Source organism: Dermacentor albipictus, chromosome 7 (genome assembly GCF_038994185.2).
Source record: "Dermacentor albipictus isolate Rhodes 1998 colony chromosome 7, USDA_Dalb.pri_finalv2, whole genome shotgun sequence".
Taxonomy (NCBI): Eukaryota; Metazoa; Arthropoda; class Arachnida; order Ixodida; family Ixodidae; genus Dermacentor; species Dermacentor albipictus.
Genome location: NC_091827.1, coordinates 78,057,178 through 78,076,475, shown reverse-complemented (window position 1 = coordinate 78,076,475; position 19,298 = coordinate 78,057,178). Strand labels below are relative to the sequence as shown.

Here is a 19,298-nt window from a genome sequence, read left to right as displayed (position 1 = left end):
GTCAAGCCCTTGACCAATTGCTGCCAGAAGCCTAGCACACGCACCCACCTGTCATTTGACTCGCGGATGTACTTTGCGAAGACAGCGTCGTCGTTGATGACTTCTAGGGGCACAACCTCAACTATGTCAAGCTCGCTCATGACGCTTGAAATCTCCTTGAAGCGACAGGACAGCTCGTACATGTAGTCCTCAATGTCCTTGGTGTCCGGCCGGCGCCACTTGCAGATGATGTACCTGCACATTCCCAAAATTAGCGGTTCTTTACTTGTCCCAAGTTGGAGAGCAGTCAGAGGACAACTCCAAGGATAACTCCAGCTTTGTATGACAAGCTTTAAACATTCAGAATTAAGATGCGCACTGTTAGGAGATAAAAAGCAACAGGAGGATTAGCAATATTTTGGCAGTAATTAGGGAGCTTTAGGAGAGGGACGCCCAAGCTTAGGGTGCCCCTAATAAATAGCACCTCGCCACTGCAGATGTGCTAAACGCAAACCTTGGTGTTTGAATTAATACTTGGGTGCTCCTAAGCTTTCTATAAACAAACATGGTGGTATCCATCCTGATGACACCTCCTACCTAGCACCAAACTGACTTGATTTCTGATAACTGGTAATGTTTGTGACAAAACAATCCTGATAAACATTATCACTTAAATAAAGAAGATTAAACAACAAATCGCTACTGTTTTTGAGATTGTTTGTCGATGAAGAGCTCACATCCTTGAAGCAGGATACTTTCGGCTAGTATAGCCTAGTTTGGAATTGCCTCGGCTGATTGCGCAGCTGCTTTTGCATTGCTTCCAACAAGAAAACCAAGACTGCCTTTGTGGCAAACATCCCAAAGACAGATTATTTATCTAAGCGCTGCCTCTCTGGCAATTATTACTTCAAGCAATAATCGTAGCATTAGCACGATGGTCACAATAAAGGTGACATTTGTCCCATCATCTTTCTGGCAGCTGTCATCTTAACACTATGGTTATTGCTTTAGGTAGGAACTGACTAGCTTGATATGAAGTTTTAACCTTTCACATAAGGCTTTGAGCATATAATAAATGCGCATGCTACAATAATTCGTTATTTTATTTCTTTAACACTGCTTTTAGAACTTCTTTCTGCAGCCATAGCAGCACTGCGAATGCTATGTAATTGCGAATTTGGAACCATACACAAAAAGGCGTCCGCTTTAATTAAGTAACCCTTGAACACAGAGCGGTCACTCGTTGGGGCACCCCGTGCTTGTGTGCCCTTGTTCTATAACTTCTTATTATGGGGAAGAACTAAAGTTTGGCATCTCAAGTCTGATGCCTACAGCCCCAAAAATTGTCCCGTCAGTGTTATATTCATGTTAATGTTACACAAAGGTTATCGTAGTACAGTTAAACCTTGATATAACAAACTTCAATACAGTCGAACCCGTCTATATCGAACCCGTTTATATAGAGTTATTCTATATATCGAACAATTTCTGGTATAGCTACAATGAGTATATCAAAAATGAGTATAATAATAGTAATGAGTATAACAGTATAACAGTATAACAGTATAACAGTATAACAGTGTACAGTACAGTAACAGTAACAGTAACAGTGTAACAGTGTACAGTATAACAGTATAACAGTATGCTATAATGAGTATAGCAAAAATTACGCTTACATTGAACAAAAATAGCAGAGACTCCCGATGTATCAAATTTCAAGGGGTGGAAAAGTGCCCCCAGAAGTTGGCTCTTCCTCGCGGTGGCAAGTAAACCAGGCGACGCAGCTCCATCCAACCGCTCTCCTTACCGAGACCGCGCTGCCTCGGGCGAGCTGTCGCCACCCCTCCGCAAAAAATGATCCTGGCCCACCCGCAGCGCTTGCTCAGACAGCCAATCAGAAGCTCTTGTGCCCTCGTCGTGCAATATGGCGAAAGTGCGAGTCATCTCGCTGCTTTTCTGGTTCATTGTGTGTGCGCCTTGTGGGCCTTCTCCCGCAGTGTTGCTGCGATGAAGCGGCAGAATTCGCCTTTCGTTGCGAAGCTCGAAATCATAAATAGGGTCGAACGCGATGAGAAGTCGGATGTCCCCGCCAGTGGCGTAGCCAGAAATTTTGTTCGGGGGGGGCTAAGCCACTGGCCCAATATATATATATATATATATATATATATATATATATATATATATATATATATATATATATATATGTAGCTGCACGTTTTTCCCTGCACCCACTTCAGCAAATTTGAGGAGGTTTGTGGCATTTAAAAGAAAAAGTTTAATTCTAGTGACTACTGGTTTCGAATTTTTCATTTAGGAGGTCAATTATTTATTAAAAATTGGCCAAAATTGAAAATTTTCGGCAAACGAAACTATCAAGTTTAAAACTCCGTGACTCAACAATGAAAAATGATATCACAATTCTGTGAATTGCATCTAATAGTACATCTACAGCGGACAAAATAGATATGTTACACATGAATCTCAAAAAAATTTAGTATTGTGGAAATACGGCTTTTGCAGAACCCTTGTACGCAACGTAACCAATTAACGTAAGATACAAATTGACACAGCAAACTTGTCCGCTTTGACTGTTATAATAAATGCCGTTTACAGAACCACAATATCTGTTCTTCATGCATAGCTATTAGTTTGTAAACGCCGTGCTTCTATTTATTCAAACTTTCGAATTTTCCAAAATATTTTAAACAAAATTCAGGCCGTAAATCGAAGTTCTGTTTGCAACAGACACTAGGATTTAACTTTCTCTCTCAAATGCAACCAATTTCAATAAAAGCAATTAGCAGGATTATCTCAGAAAAGCATTTCTGCGTTTTACAAGTATTTGAATAGGCCGCGTCGGATTAAGCCCGAGCTAAAGCTTCCTCTGAAACAATTTATCGAGGGATCAAATACATGAATAATAACTGCATTGTCATTGCCGAAGATGCTGCAAACGAATTCTTGAAAGCTACGCTCTGTAAATACAAATAAAATATGTTTTTTTTCATAAAATATATACTCGTATGTGCCAAAAATTGTGCCCAACATAACTGACGTCAATGCTTCCATGTTTTTTGTCTATTTATTAAGTAAAGAAAATATCACACGAACTTTACAACTATATCAGTTCGAAACCAGGAAAGCAGTGCATGCCGCTGATATGAAAAATTAAAAGGCAATGAACTGAACAAGTTGAGGACAAATATCTTAATGAAACTTTGTCATTCAAGAACCGTGCTCACATTCTTGTATATATGCAATGGCCAGTGAAAAATCTCAATGACGCTGTCGTTTGTTCCATTGTATTACGCAGGAGTAGCTGTGTCTTGTCGTGTATCGTGAGTAATTGCACCGAAGTTATAGTCGCGACAGAGAGCACGTATAAAAAGCAGGAGTTCTGCAAGATATATGAGGGCAAGTCAAATGAATGAGCCAACAACGGGGTACTTTATTTAAAAGTAGTCTTCATGAGAATTTAGACATTTGTCCTATTGACTAACGAGTTGCGTGATTCCCGTCTTATAAAACTCCTTGGGTTGCTGCTTCAAAAAGTCTGTATTTGGTTCCTTTGAGCTGTTTTTTCGGTTGCCCCAAAATGTAGAAGTCGCAAGGTGACAGGTCTGAGCTGTATGGCGGATGTTGCAGCGTTTCCCACTTGAACTTGGCCGGTTTGTATTAACCACATAAGCGACGTGGGGACAGGCATTGTCGTGGAGCAAGATGACCCCATTCGTCAATTTTCCACGTTGTTCGTTCTTGATTGCGACACGCTGCCGTTCTGGCGTTTCACAATAGCGGAAACAATTGATAGCCTCTCAAGATTTACCAAATTCTATCAGTAATGGACCCTGTCGATCGACAAAAAAAGTCAACAACACCTTTCCAGCGGAAATGATGGCCTTTACGTTCTTTGGGCGTGGTAAATTCGAATGTTTCCGCTGTAAGCTTTGCCGTCGTGTTTCAGGCTCGTAGTAGTGGCACCAAGGTTCGTCCCCGATCACAGTTGCAAACAAGAAGTCGCCATGATCATTGTGATACCCGATCAGATGAGTCAAGGCAGCGCGAAACTTCTTCGTCTTCTCACGATGGATAAAAATCTTCGGGATCCATTGCGCACCAAAGAGCCGATAGCCGAGAAGCTCATGAATTATGGCGTGAACCGAACCGTGACTGATGTTCAGACGGTCTGCCAGTTCATCGATGCTTATCCTCCGTTCTTGTTTCAGCAGCTCATGAACCTTTGAAATTGTGTGGGGGGTGATTGCACGATGGTTTTGGCCCGGTCTTGGAATGTCTTTGCAACGTCCTTTGAACCGTTTGCTCCAACGATTCACAGTAGTCAATGAAATGCAGTGTTCAACGTACACGGCAGTCATATGGTGATTAATTTCTGTTTTGGAAACACCTTCAGCTGTCAAAAACTTCGCGACACCGAGTTGTTCAACTTTTGAAGTGTCCATTATGTGACGCAACCATATTCAACCCAGTGCATGAGAGCATTAAAGAACATTTATCTTCACGCCTGCGTGTCACTTTTGTAAATGAGACATGCCGTTCTCCTACGCGCATGCCTCGCAGATAATGAACCGAACCATTATTGCGCGGTGAGGGTAGGCTCACTTTCATTTGACTCGCCCTCGTACATTAGAAATGCAAAGGTACAATGGGATATGCAAATGCGAAAATACTGCTTGATAAAGGACAAAAAAGTGTCACTGGAAACAAAGTTCACCGCATGTATACACAAAACCTCGCAACAAGATACTTAAGTATACGTATAAGTCTCCAATGAGTCTATGTATGTAACTGTATAAGTTAACTGTATATAATGCGTCTAATAACTGTATAACCGTAATACCTGTATAATGCGTATATAATACTGTAATAAAGAACTGTATATAATGCGTCAAACAAGACAAATGAACATGTTGCACAATCATAGATTCACGGAATCCTAGATTCCGCCCCCATTCCATCCACTCCCCCCCGATGTATTGCGCGCGACGGAAGGCGGCGCGCTTGCTCCCCGCTTTTCTCCTTTGCGCACATAAGACTGAGCCACCATCGTCGGCTCACCATCGCCAGCTCCCCTCCTACGCTTTCACTCGCACATACAGCATGCAGCGCGTGGTCACGATGTTATCACCCTTGGACTTTATACGAAACATGAGGGCGATGGCAGGAATGCGCCTGGAGTGTCCATATAATTGCTTTCGCAATAATATAATAAACGTATCCGGCAACTGAAGCGTCCCGTCGCCCATTACTTCCCGCAAAAGAAGTATTAAAATCGAACTTTCACCATGCGGCAATTCGCTGCGCCGCAACAATGTATTTTTTTTCTGTGAGGCGGAGGCACCGAAAGGAAAAAGAAACGCATAGGAAAGTATCTTGGCCAGAATCTAATGCCTACTTCGGGCACCTAATGGGACTACGGAAGGAATACCGAAGAAAACATGAGACGCTTGGTCCACTGAGAATCATACGCATACTGCTCAGTATCCTACAGCGGCGAAAGAAGACTTTCCGGAAAGGTTCCGCTCAAGGAATGCGGTGCAATCCTTCGAGTCCCCGCAGTGATGGCGGCGAGCGACCATTGTTTTTTTTTTCTCGTCTGCTAGCCAGAAAACGTCCAAAAGTCTGTCCCGTGAAAATCCACTCGGCCAGAGCAAACCGAACGCGCACCGAAGTGTACCGCACGGTGGTCGGGGCCATACGAGAAAAACGTATGCGCTCTGGTTGGCTCTGGCAGCCCGCGGTTAGGGTAGCGAGAACAAAAAAAAAATCGAAGAGGCTCAATGTGTCCTTGCGAATAAAAGTCAAAGTAGAAAAAATAAGTAAGAACGTATTTACTTTGGCTGGCTTGAGTGTCTTGACATGGATGTTCTGGCGTAGGTTAAAAAAATGTTTATATTTTTTTATGTGACATGACGGCACAAATGAACCACCCCAACGCTTCGTCTCATTGGACCTCGCTGCCTGTTTGTCAACTCGGCTGCTAGTGTGTTGATTTGGCTTGTCTCGTTGTATGTTCCGATGTAAGACTTTAGAAAAGTCAATAGACATGTGGCGTGAAATGTTTATAACAACATTAAACCCACAAAGTTCCGCAATTGAAAATCTAAAGCACAACTTTGGAAATGTCAATGCACCTTTCACATCAAGAGCTTATGAGATTTATACCCATAGAGTTTCGCAATTGATATCCATGCGCTCCATAGATTCCGTGGCCTCAGTGAGATGCCGCGGCGAGCCCGCTCACCATCAAAGCGCCCTTGAAAGTTTGTGTTTGGACGGGACCGCTTGGCGTTAGGTGACTCCCGGTGTATGGGCGTTGCCACGAAATCCAGCCCGAGTTTGCAATCTTCGCGGTTAAATGTCTTTTCGAGCGTCAAAAAGACATTCTAGACAAAATCCAGAGTGATTTCCGGCGCCGGAGGTCACTTTGGTCGGCGGTGCATGGACAGCACGAAAAAATTTCGGGGGGGGCTGAAGCCCCATAAGCCCCCCCCCCCTGGCTACACCCCTGGTCCCCGCAGTGTGCAAGATTCCAAGGAGCAGTCTCTGCACGATCTTGAAAAATTAGAGGGAGATTAGGGCTAAAGCGGCCAAACTGGCGACCTGGTGCCCATGGTGCCCAATGCGTATGCACGGCCATGTACGAGTGGTTCATCCGAAATTGCTTCAGCCGTGCTAGATCAATTTCAACTATTCAGCAATTTAGTACTGGAGATTGCATAATCTCGAGTTCTTGTGACCCGTTGGAGCCAGAGGCAGAAGAGCCAGAAGGCAGAAGAAGAAGCCCCACTGCCAGCGCTTTTCATGATAGTGTCGCCCCAGTGCGGGCATAGCTATCAGCTGCGGGGGCATATTGCATGCGAAAGCGCAGCTGCCTTCGCTAAATTCGTACTGCCAATGTAAAGATATTGTCGACGTGGCGTGAAACCATATAATTCGTCACCGACTCCCAAATTCATCGAAACGAATTGTTTTCTCTTTCAAATTTACTTTTTGGTATTGCCCGATAATTGGGAAAATTCTGCAGCCCCTTTCTTTGTAAAAAATCGATCGGCAACTGTGCTTATTTTCATAAAAGGGCAAATTTCAATATAACGAAATTTCGGTAGAATGAAGCAAATTGCCGATTTTACCGACTTCATTATATTGAGGTTTACCTATACTTTGCCCCTATAAAAAGAGACATGCAACATTGAGTGTGAGTGGTGCTGCGGGTGAAGCCCGTACTAAGACAGGGTAGCTGCTCAAGTAAAAGCTGCGTAATGAAGTGTGGACAAAAAAAGAAGGGGGCAAAGAAACAAGAGGCACATTTGAAGACATCCAACTCTTGTGCCTGCAATTTTGTGTCTGCAGCGTGTGTCTGTCGTTTCTGTGCCTTCCGTTTGCCCACCTTACATTGTGCAGTTTTTACCTAAAACCGATATGCATCAGCTGGTCTGCCACTACAATGCTTTATTGAAGGTGGAGCAAATTTCATAATAGCTGGCATTCTACTATAAACAACATAAACAACACTGAAACCCATACAAGTTCCTCAGAACCTTAACGTTTATTCAATGTTCCCTGCACTTAAAGTTGAGAATTTCTGCCCTTGCCATACTGTTTGCTATAGCCTTCTGGTTAGCTCATTTGGTAGAGAGCGACTACCACAGAAAGCAATGGCATTCAGTTCTAACCATGTGTGAGGACAAATTTTCATTCGGCTGCAAAGCTCTTCCTTTTTTACGAAGAACACGGGTGGGTTTTATTTACTTACTTTAATATGCACACTTATGCTTGTAAGTAATTATTGTAAGGTAGTTTACCGTATTTACTCGCATAATGATCGCACTCGCGTAATGATCGCACCCCTAAATTTTGTCGTCAAAATTCAATTTTTTTTATTTCCCGCGTAATGATCGCACCCCGAACTTGCCGCAGCGATACGTCGTGTGCTAAGTCTAGCGAATAATGATCGCGCTTACCACCTGTCGAATGCTACGCGAACGACTCTTTAAGACAAGCCAAGCGGCCTGCACGCACTAAACATTCTTAAGTAGATGTCTCATTTCATTACTTTCATCACTTTCCGCACTTCCAAGACAAAATGAGGTACAACCAAACTTGCCAACAAAAACAATAAAGGCGCATTTCGATTCTTTTCATCTGCTTTTGCACTCGTGAGCACGCAACAAATCGCGCGCGGCAATGACAGTAGCCACGTTTACTCCGATACGTTAAAAGTGTACCCTATTCATACGCCGACGCTAGTAACACAGCTAAAATATTCGCCCACCCTTAGCGGAAACGTGCCGTATTAGGATAGTAGTGAAGACAGATGCCGCAGTTTCCGCAGCATGCCCGTCATGTGTTTCTATGTCACTGGCAGCTAAGCGTGCCCACCTGTTTCTGTCCCCTCAAAGTGGACATGGCTATGTTATTGCCGCAAAATTGCCGATATTAACGATAATATTCATCACTGATACGGAAGAAACTGTTTCAATGCACGTAATGTACTCACGAGAAGAAAAAAAAAAATCGCGTTTGGCGCGTTCGGCTTGCTCCGCCAGCCGCCATTTTTGTTTTGGTGTCCCGCACCCGCAATCTCGCATCCCGCAGCAAACGCGGGACGAAAAAAAAATTTTTTTTTTTTGGCGGAAAATTTAACCCGCGTAATGATCGCACCCCTGAATTTGCGTCAGTTTTTCTGACAAAAAAAGTGCGATCATTATGCGAGTAAATACGGTAGTTACACAACTTAATAATCAGCATACTGAAAAGCAGTAATGCAATCAACAGGAATAAACACAAAACAAACAATGAACAGCCACGAAGCAACACGAACAAACACGCACTTCTAAAGGAAAACAGTAGTTGCAAAGAGTTCCGAGTACTACAAACAACAACTTCCTGCTGCCAAGCATAAATTCACATATCCTATTCCCAGTGCAATGGCCATATTTCGATGGGGGTCGTGTGCGTGCGTTTCCATTTACTTGCACGTTGAAGAACCCAAGGCGTTCAATAACAACTTTCTTATTTCTTTGTAGATATTTATGAAAATTGGCAGAGTTATCAGCAACGTTTCTGTGATACCACTGTACAAATTTCATAAATATATCTTTAGAACTTTTTTATGCACAATATTTTTCTCAATCTAGCCTTGTTCCAAGCCTGAATCACTTAAAAAATATGTTAAAACACTGTGCATCCTAAGATGAATGGTTGAGGTCGTGACTTTTTTAGGTTTTTTATTTGCAATGCAATTTTTTTAGTTCTCATTTTTTAAGAGGTGACTGTACGACAGGCGTGTAGGCTGTGAGCAAGTAGACGAATTGTTAATTGTAGTAAAGTCAAACTGCAAAAGCAAGAGTGTCCTGTCCTGGACAGCACATCCAGGAATACAGGGGAAAAAACGGAACTGAAATAGACCGTGTGGTCATGAAGAAACCAGTGGTACAAGCAAAGCAAGAAGCAAGAAAAGTCATTTTGAGAGAAAGGCGTTCAAAAATCTGTACCTTAGATTTTACATTATCAAAAGGCACTGGGGTTGTAGCCTTTCGCATCCTCTTCAGTGCGCGGCTTCTTGAGTTCCCTGCCTTTGGTTTGATGTACCTTACTTGACTTTTTTTTTTTTGCAAGACATCCTTTTTTACTGCTCTGCAAAGAGCGTTGTCCTGGTTGCAGTCCAAGTGTTGCACAATACTCAGCATACGCACGGCGGGCCCCAGCATTGTATTTGCAGACTGCCTCATGGACAGCTGTCTCTGCCACAACCAATGATGTGATTTTATCTTTTGGCAGCAGTGACCAATATGACCAAATGAAGGCTTTCGGCAGCGTTTTGGGTTTTTCCCTAGGCAACGGCTGAGGTGCTGCATGTCAGAAAGGCATTGGTACACGGGCAGCAATGCATCGGCAACATGCTTTCCAAGCCGGTACTTGTGAGGAGGTGGAGGCTTCTTCTCTGCTTCTGCAGCCTGATGTTGGCACCAACTTTGGGGCCCCTGCGGGCAAAGGTCATATGGGGGTCTTCCTCGGTAGATGTTATATGATATGTTGCCATCACAGCCTTTTGCACGTCTTGAACAATGTCGTTGTCATGCAGAGCCATGCCATAGTAATTTGTCAGTTTCTTTATTAAATCTTCAGTCAGGCCACCTTTCCCTCCAAGAGGTTGCCTTTTCTTGCCTTCTGCGATCAGAGCACGCAGAGCCGTCCCCATCCTTTTCTTGACATGATTAATGCAGTCCTCCATTGTAAATGGAATAAATCATAAGTCTTGTCCTGACAGAGTGCTACAAAGGTTCTACTGTCACCATCACAAACAATGTTTGTATATCGCAAACCATGTTTGCTAAGGAACCTCCTGAATAGAGTCAATGCTGCTTCAACCACCATTCTGCCAGAGTTCACATCTGTGTTTTTTTGGCAGATGTGATGCTTTCCAATCATCATAGCCTTCATCCCCTTCTTTGGGGCCAAGCATGCAACCACCATGGCATCGGTTTGATAGGACCACACAGTCGAGCACCAGTCCTGAGAAAAATTCTATTACAGTGCCGATATCTACGTGAGATATATGAGCACATGTTAACCATGTCCCATCATAAACCACTGTTATGATGTTATTAAAGATAGGGTCCATCTCCCTGTAAACATTGCGCACTGCCACCACAGCATGAGAAAAAATATTGGCAGCAGTGTCTCACTGGCAGGTCTGAACTCAGCCTGGAGATGTTTCTGAAATGTTTTATGATACAACTCTCTATGGGACACATTCATTATTGACCAGAAATTGGTCAAAGCTGTTGCCCCTTTGCCAATACATTTAACAGCCGGTACAGCCCCCATATTCACATAAAAAATTTTGCAACCTTCCTTTTGCGGCGATGACCACCCCTTCGCGACAGCGCCGCAAAACGCGCACGTCAGTATCATTTAGGCTGCTAATCCATGTCTTGTTCCCAGCTGAACTGAAAGTCCTGGTTGGGAGCACTGCTGGCACTTGGATTTGCAGAGAAGGGCGTTCACGGCAGTCATTTGAACAATGAGAAACTCCTCCGCTTGTTCCATACCGGCAAGCACCTCGCCTTCACCCATCAGTTCCATTTTCCGCGCGGTAACTGACACTGAACTTAGTCTTGCTTGCACTTTCACGGCGACCTGCCGGGATGCTTCAGCCGATACAAAATGCAGGTCCAGGCACGCCTGAGTGGTGCCGCCCGCACTTGTAGACGGCGTAGCAACATCGTGCGAAGTGCCAAGACGATAATTGGACACATCCGAGGCACGATCGCTGGATGCATCCGACGTTGTGGAACGTGGCACAACAAGCTCAACGGTGCCACTGCTGCTCGCACGAGATGTTTCACCCGCGTAAGAAGTGCCAGAGAGTGACTCCTCAACATTGTCAACACAAGTAGGTATTCCATCCACATGTGAAGAGCTCGGCAATGGCTCCTGAACGGCATCATCAGCACGCGTACGCATCCTGCCCGCATGTGGAGCCCTCGACTGTGCGTCTGTGACTTCTGCGCTATGCTGCACAGTACTGCCACGCGATTTTGAAGCAGTCATTTCACCATCGGCAATTTTCGCTTACGAGTGTCGTAAGCATGAGCCGTCTTGTACTTCAGCAGTCCCCAACCCATGGTCACCAGTAAACTTCCGACATTACACCCTGCAAGCACTGATAAATGTGTCGAGCTGATATGTCGAGAGTAGCATATCACAACACAAACCAGCTTCCTGAGCTATGGTCCTCACACACTGACGGCGAGCCGATATGTCCAGAGGCACATATCGCAACGCAAGTCAGCCAATTCCGCAAGTACTGATGAATGTGTCGAGCCGATATGCCCAGAATAGCGTATAATAACACAAATCAGCTTCCGAAACTATGTTCCTTATGCAATGACAGCGAGCCGATATGTACAAAGGCGCATATCACAACACAAGTCAATTACATTTCGTAAGTACTGGCGATCTTGGTGAGCTGAGATGCGAGGAGGAGCTTATAACTTGTGGAGTCTGCTGTCGAAACTACGCTCCGTACGCGCTCACAAACAATGCGAGGCAATTGTCAGACGCGCGAGCCACGTGCGATATAAGATGTAAGCTTTTGAAACTATACACTGCACATACAGACAAACATCGCACGCCGAGAGGCATGCCTGCGCGTGGCGGTGCGGTAGCAGAAGAAGAGCATCACCGAGACCAGTGGCAAAGCTCCAATTGGCCACGTGATGGGCGTGGCCAATCGGAGGCCTCAGAACGTCCTTGAATCATTTGCTTTTTGTGCGCTTGCTTCTGAATGGAAGAGGTGGCTGGCAAGGCAAATTTAAAGACAGAGAAATGTGCTTTCCAACACGAGCAAAATGGCGGTGCTCAGTTGTGCCGTTGCGGAGATATCGTGGCTTGAAAAACGCTGTTTTTTCACGATTTCCGCGGAACGTTTTCGTCCTGTTGGCTGCTACAAAAACTTTTTGGAGTGCTTCTACGCGGTTTTCAGCGTTAACATTTCGGAATCAGATAAAAAAAGAGTTATAGAAACGGAATATGTGCTTTTCAAAAAAATAAATTTTTTGGTCATTTTTTGCGACCCGAAAGCCGTATCCCCCTTTATCAGCAGCCCTCCACAATGGCATCTCTCGTAGCCCCAGCATTGCTTAGTAATGTTAAATACCATTTTTGAACTAATCAAACAACTTGTAGCTTTGCACATCTACAGGGCACATCCCACTTTTCCTTTTTAACATATCTTCACCCATGACCAAGTTCACCATGCAAATAGCTGCACAATTTTCAATGTTTTAAACTTGCCTTTCAGAATTTGCAGGTCGACTCGTGTTTGGCTTGAAGATGCAGACGTGCCTGAATGCCCGGTACATCAGGTAAATTAGACCGATACTGTACACGGTGAAGATGTCGAAGAGCTTGCAGACAAAGTGACCCCCTAAATGAAATAGGCCAACAGACAGCGATTTGAAAAAGCAAACTGATGAAAACACGCTCCACATGATATGCCCAATTCTGCTTCTCCCTCTTAATGTTAAGAGGAAGCTTTAGCTCCGGCCCAACTCCGACGCGGCCTATACAAATACATGTAAAACGCAAAACGTTTTTCCGAGATAACCCCTGGACTGATTGTAATGAAATTTGTTGCATTTGAAAGAGAAAGTTAAATTCTAGTGACTGTTGGAAGCGGAATTTCGATTTAGGACTTGAACTTTCTTTAAAAAATTTTCAAATATTTGACCGTTTGAAAAAAATAGAAGCACGATGCTTACAAATTCATAGCTCTGCATCAAGAACATATATCGCAGTTCTGTAAACGGCATCCATTAGATCATTCAAAGCAGACAAATTTGATATGTCATTTCACATCTTACGACAATTTGTAAGTAGGTTGTAAGGGTTCTGCAAGAGTTGTATTTTCCTATTACTAAATTTTTTTTATATTCATGTGTAACTTATCAATTTTGTCCGCTTTAGATGTACTATCAGATGCAATTCACAGAATTGTACAGTCAAACCTCGATATATCGAACACGGATATATAGAATTATTGCGTATATCGAACACTTTCTATATCACATGGAAAATCGCATGCATTTTTAATTTTTTATTTTGAACGGGGCCGGATGTAAAATGGATATATCGAACTCCGCCGCCCCAGACCAAGTGCGCTCTGTTGACAGGAGGCGAACTTTCCCGCAACACTCTCGAAGATAGCGGCAGAGCGATGGGCGTTTCAGACTGCTGCGTACGACAGCTGCCCACATCTGTTGCGCCGAGGGTGCCATTTGAACGTAGCGGCGTACGCACGTGGAGGCTTGGCGTGGCCGTGGCTTGGCCAGGTTGGCTAGTTTGACAACATCAACAACACGTGCGTCTCAGTGCTGCCGTTTGTGCTACGCCAGTCGTGTGTGTGGCGTAGGCCTGTCGTGGTTAGTGTGATGGCTGCAAACGTGAAGAAGCGTACGACCCTGACATTTGCTGCGAAATTGGAAGTGATACAGCGCGTTGAAAATGGAGAAAAGAAAGCGAGCGTCGCCGAAGCTTTCAACATCCCAAGGAGTACTTTGAGCACTCTGCTGAAAAATAAGAGTGACATAAAGGCCAAGGCGGAACAGAGCCAGCACTCAGGCGCGCGGCGGGTGCGCAAAGCTGCCTTTGAAGACGTCGAGAAGGCGCTGTACGAATGGTTTATCAACGTAAGGGGCCGGAATATTCCTTTATCAGGACCAATGCTACAGCAGAAGACCAAGAACTTTGCGTTCATTCTCGGCGCCGAGAAGTTCAATGCTTTCGGCATGCGGGTTTTGTGACCCGCATTGAAGAAGCTTCCGAGGAAGCAACCGAAGATTTGACGTTGGATGGCACAGAGGAAGAATGCCAGCTTGAAGAAACCTGGAGCCAGTTCGAGCACTTTGTCGGTGCTGAGCCACACAGCATGTGCATTGAGGACTTCGTTGGCGGTGACGACAGCACCGGAACAGTGGCTGAGTTAACAGACGTGGAGATCGCTGCAGAAGTGACTGCTGAGCGGCCAAACGAAGACGCTGCCGAGGCTGATCCAGCAAGCACTGATGTTGCCCCACTCCCTACTGCAACTGAGGCTGTAGCTGCTTTGGCCGTTGTACGCCACTACTGCGGCGCAATAGAAGGGACTGGACTGTCTCTTGTGGACCGTTTGGACTATATTGAGGACGCCGTGGTCAAACACGCAGTTGCCAATATAAAGCAGGCTAAGCTGCTTCAGTACTTTCAGCGAACTAAATAAATACTTTGTTTGAAGCTTCATGTGAGTATCTATTGCGCCACGATTGGTTCACTGATTGATTTGTGCTAGTTTTTGACGCGTTTTCTACGTGATTTTATATATCGAATTCTGGCTATATCGAACTATTTTGCGATCACCGCACTGTTCGATATATCGAGGTTCGACTGTATTATCATTTTTCGTTGTTGAGTTATAGAGTTGTAAACTTTATAGTTTCATATTTTAAAAATGTTCGATTTTTGCCAATTTTTAATAAAAAATTGACGACCTAACTCAAAAATTTGAAACCAACAGTCACTAGATTTTAGGTTTTTCTTTTAAATGCAACAAACCTCGTCAAACTTGGTGCAGTGGTTTCCGAGAAAAACGAATTCTCCTTTTACATGTATTTAGATAGGAGCACCCGAGCTAAAGCTTCCTCGTAAGCAGAATGCCTCTACACATTTCACTTCTAAGCACTAGTCTTCAATCTTTTACTTCATAGTAATCAGCGGACTATATACAGTGGAATTCCGTTAGTGCAAACCTGTTGAATTCGAACTTCTGGTTCATTTGAACTGACACTGTGGTTCTATTGTGGTTCTATTTGCGCTATGTCTACTTCAATGCGTCATAATGTCTCATGATTCGATCGCGTAACATGCAGTACCGCCGACCATGCTCCTAGCAGAGCACTAGCTCGCACAGCGGCGCTTTCAACCCGGCAGTATGGGCATGCATTGGCTGCTGCTTCTGTGCCTGTTGCAAGTGCCGTATTTTGGTGCGTGTAACCAGCAACAAAATTTTTGTAAATTTGAAACTAAAGTCTGGGTAAAGGTTACATGCGAATTTTACCTTGATATGCGGCTTCACAGCAGCTAAAATTTCGCCTAGAGGTGTGGCTTCCCCGTAGTACACGGCGGTGAAGCCACACTTCCCGAACTCGTCATTCGTGTTCAGTGTGCATGTACCGCCTAACACCACGCTACAGATGGTTCTTCCATCGAATGAGCTGCCTTTAATTCAAGCTACATTCGATTTTAACAAATTTTAGGGCTTCAAGTTCAAATTATTGACATTCGACTGTATAACGAAGTACATTGTATCACCAACTCTGTACTATGCAGCAAAAGCTAGGGCTTGTGTCATCCAGTCAGCATTGAGAACTGGCATTCTTTTTCAGAGAAAGGAGGGGGGCTTTCCCACTGTGTCCGATCCTCTGTGAAGCTCCCTTTCAGTCGGTGTCACATGGAGGGCAATGGGAGACTGAAGTCAGAGATATTACTATTTTAGTTCTCTTTACTGGTCGGCTGACATGACCCACAGCATCTACCACACTGCACCAAGTTGGCTGACATGTTTGCGTCATCCACATGAAATGTAGAAATAATAATAAAAAGGAAAATGAAATTCAATGAAACGACAACTTTCCAAACCCACAACCTCCACACAATGCATGCGACACGGAGGTTGTAGGTTGGGGCTCCTATCAGTAAACTGTCTACTCGTCCACTTTCATTTCCCTTTTCCTGATTATGTTTATATTTTAATTTCAAAAGAAAACTTTGTTTTTTTAATGCTTTTCTAATATTTATAATCTTTGGCTTTGTCATGTAGTTGTTACAAACATGTGAGTAAAGTCCTCCACTGCCACGTGTCATAAAAGTTCACAACCAAATGATGTAAAATGAAAAAAAAAAGTGCAGCAGGGCAAGTAAACACAAATGAAAGGTAAAAAACAAAAAGCTGAATGAACAAACAGAGCTCACCTGTTCTCAAGATAGAGAGTGCCATGTAGAATTGGCACAGGTAAAGTTGTTTAGACAATATTTCTTGGATGTTTTCCTGGCCCTCGACTGAGAAGCCCTGCAACAAAACAAAATTAAAAGGTGACATTGTTACACGGGGGTGTTGAAATCTTTCTCAACTTAAATTGAAAAAGAGGATTCACTAATCCATTTTAAATTGTACGTCGATAAAGAGCTTTAGTAAATGACTCTGCTTGCGTATTTTTACTTGGTTTGTTCAGTGTATATTCATGTTTAAATACAAACCAGAACACAGTTTTTCCCAAGTCTGTCTCCCAATTGGAAGCTTTTTTGTTTTGCACGTGCAAAAAAAGAAAATGTACCAATAAACATTCTTTAAGACAAAAGAAAGACAGTGGAGAAGTTAGTGTTCTTTATAGGAATTTAATAAATAAGGCAAATGCATTGCTGTTATTATTCACTACGCTTTTAGGGCAGAAAAAAATTTTACGCCAATGGACAAGAATGGAGATTTTGCGCTAACTTTTGTAAGAGAGCCAATTCATCCAGAGGGTGCCAAATTCAAACAGACATCAAAGAAATGAATATTTCTTTGGCATAAGTAAGAAACACTATTCATATGAGAGAGAAATTGCATAACACTTTTCAGGCAGATTGGCAATGGTCAAGTATAACCACTATGAAGTTACGAGATTTAGGATATTTAGCCCATTAGCTGCTGCTCTGCAGACATGTATATGTGTACCTCCAAAAGGGCCATAGAGCTCTAACTGAGAACACCTACGCTAAAGCGTTAAAATGAAAGCCAAAAATACTGTCACATTGTGGTGATGGTGAAAAACATAGCTGCAAGAACTACGAATCATGATACTCTTTATTGGGTGAACCTGTGCCCAGCAAAACAAATAGCACTGAAAGCACAATGATTGCGGAGAGCGCAGTTGGTGATCTTCGAAATTTGAGCAGCGGGTCAAGCACATTGGCTTTTATACATAACTCGTCGAAGGTTCTATATTCACGGACAACTTTTCTTGGTTATGAAGCTGTCACGATGGTTGACGGGCGGAGGACACCCCTCCCGTAGTGGACGAGACAGACGTACCAGCCGAAGAATGTCGGGTTTATTCACGCTCGGAAATATAAAAGAAAACGTAAGGGGAGAGGGAAGGTGTGTTAGAAAGACTACGTACATGCGCACTGGAGGAAATAGCTTGCTTGTCAAGTTCATGGGTTACCGCATTTCTTCACCCTTAGTAACCAAAACACACAACAGGTTTCTTTGATCGTGCGGAGTGACATAGCTCCTGTGGTTGCACTTCTGGTATTCTCTCGGATCGTTCAGCTGCCCTTGGTTCCTTTAATACCGGGGAACCTGTTGTAGGAAGCCTTGACAGGTTGACGGCTGCTGGGGTCTCATCTATGCTCAGCTTACAAACTTGATCCAAGTGGCAGCGGACAAGCACATCCGCAGTCTTAACATTGAGGAGGCGAGCACTGAAAGTAGCTTCCACAAGGCACGGGGACCACTTATCGCCGGCTCCATAATTTCGCACATACACAGTCTCACGGTGCAAAATTCCAGCTCGAGTTATTCACTGCTTTGGTAGGGCAGGCTCTGGAAGGAAAAGACATGTCCAGTCTTGTGTGCAACCGTTAACTTAATAGCATCTCTGAAGGAGAAGGGCCTGTTTGGTGTGGTGCGTTTCGATAATGGCACAACACCCGGGCAAACGACGTTATGAGGCAACCGCCTCCTATTTTCTTCAAGCCTTCTTTGATGGTGTGCATGGCTCGGCTAGGCCATTACTCTGGGTGTGATAGGGAGGTGTCTGAATATGCACAATTCCATTTCGCTTCATAGACTGCTCAAACTCCCATGCTATGAATAGCGTCCCATTGCCCGACACGATCGTGTGCGGTATGCCAAGACGGTTAAATATCGTCTTGAGGGCATCAATGGTGCTGTGACACAGGAACCGCCTCAATCCACTTTGTGTGTGAATCGGCAACTACCACTATCATTCTCCCTTTTATTGGTCCTGCATAGTCTATATGCAAGCACGACCACCTTTCGCACGTATCGGGCCAATTTACTGGTTGTTTCACCTGAGGCATCAGTAACGTTTGTACGCAGTTGTCGCATGTCACAGCAATGCGCTCGATGTCATGATCTAAGCCTGGCCACCAAAATAAAGACCTGGCTTTTGCCTTCATAGCGGACATGCCTTCATGGGCTGCATGTAGTAGCTTTAGCAGCTTCCCTCATGCATCTGTCGGCACTACAAGGCGATGACACCAGTAGAGCACTTCAGTAACAGACAGCTCATGCCACTTTTTGCGGAACTCTGGCATTTCTTTCGTTTCCGTGTCAACACTGCATGGCCAACCTTTCTGTGTGTACTTGCGTACCTGTGAGAGTACCTCATCAGTGATGGCAAGTGCTTCGAGTTCCTTTAACAGCATGGCAGACTGATCCTACTGGTCCAGGGTCAGTACGATTTGGGCCTTATCCTCCTGGTCCGCTTCCCCCTGTAATGGTTCAGGTAAGCGGCTCAGAGCATCGGCATTACACATGAATTTTCCAGGCTTATGTTGCAACCGATATCAGTAAGCCCTGAGTAGGATAGCCCATCGCTGAATGCAGGCAGCGGCCATAACCGGCGTTTGTCTGTCCGCTCTTAGGAGACCCAACAATAGCTGGTGGTCAGTTATTAGTGTGAACTGCCTGCCCAGCAGATAATCTTGGAATCTCGTGACACCGTAGACAAGAGCTAATGCCTCATGCT

At 44.2% G+C, this 19,298-nt stretch overlaps 2 protein-coding genes across 3 annotated transcripts in view; one reads left to right on the top strand and one right to left on the bottom strand.

Annotated features, from left to right (window-relative positions):
* LOC135899060 (cap-specific mRNA (nucleoside-2'-O-)-methyltransferase 1-like) overlaps positions 1-19,298 on the bottom strand; it is a 102,902-nt gene that overhangs the window by 27,157 nt on the left and 56,447 nt on the right. For both annotated transcript variants that reach the window (XM_065428307.2, XM_065428308.2), the window contains 3 exons: positions 16,513-16,609; positions 12,802-12,934; positions 49-234 (listed from right to left, as the gene is read on the bottom strand). In XM_065428307.2, coding sequence (XP_065284379.1) covers positions 49-234; positions 12,802-12,934; positions 16,513-16,609 — 416 coding nt within the window. The remainder of the gene's footprint in view (positions 1-48; positions 235-12,801; positions 12,935-16,512; positions 16,610-19,298) is intronic.
* Positions 14,183-14,764, top strand: LOC135899109 (uncharacterized). Its single transcript, XM_065428390.1, has one exon. The coding sequence runs from the start codon at positions 14,183-14,185 to the stop codon at positions 14,762-14,764; it is 582 nt and encodes a 193-aa protein (XP_065284462.1).

Excerpts from the sequence above, each read along its gene's own strand:
- LOC135899109 (XM_065428390.1), top strand. The coding sequence starts at position 14,183 with ATGGTTTATCAACGTAAGGGGCCGGAATATTCCTTTATCAGGACCAAT.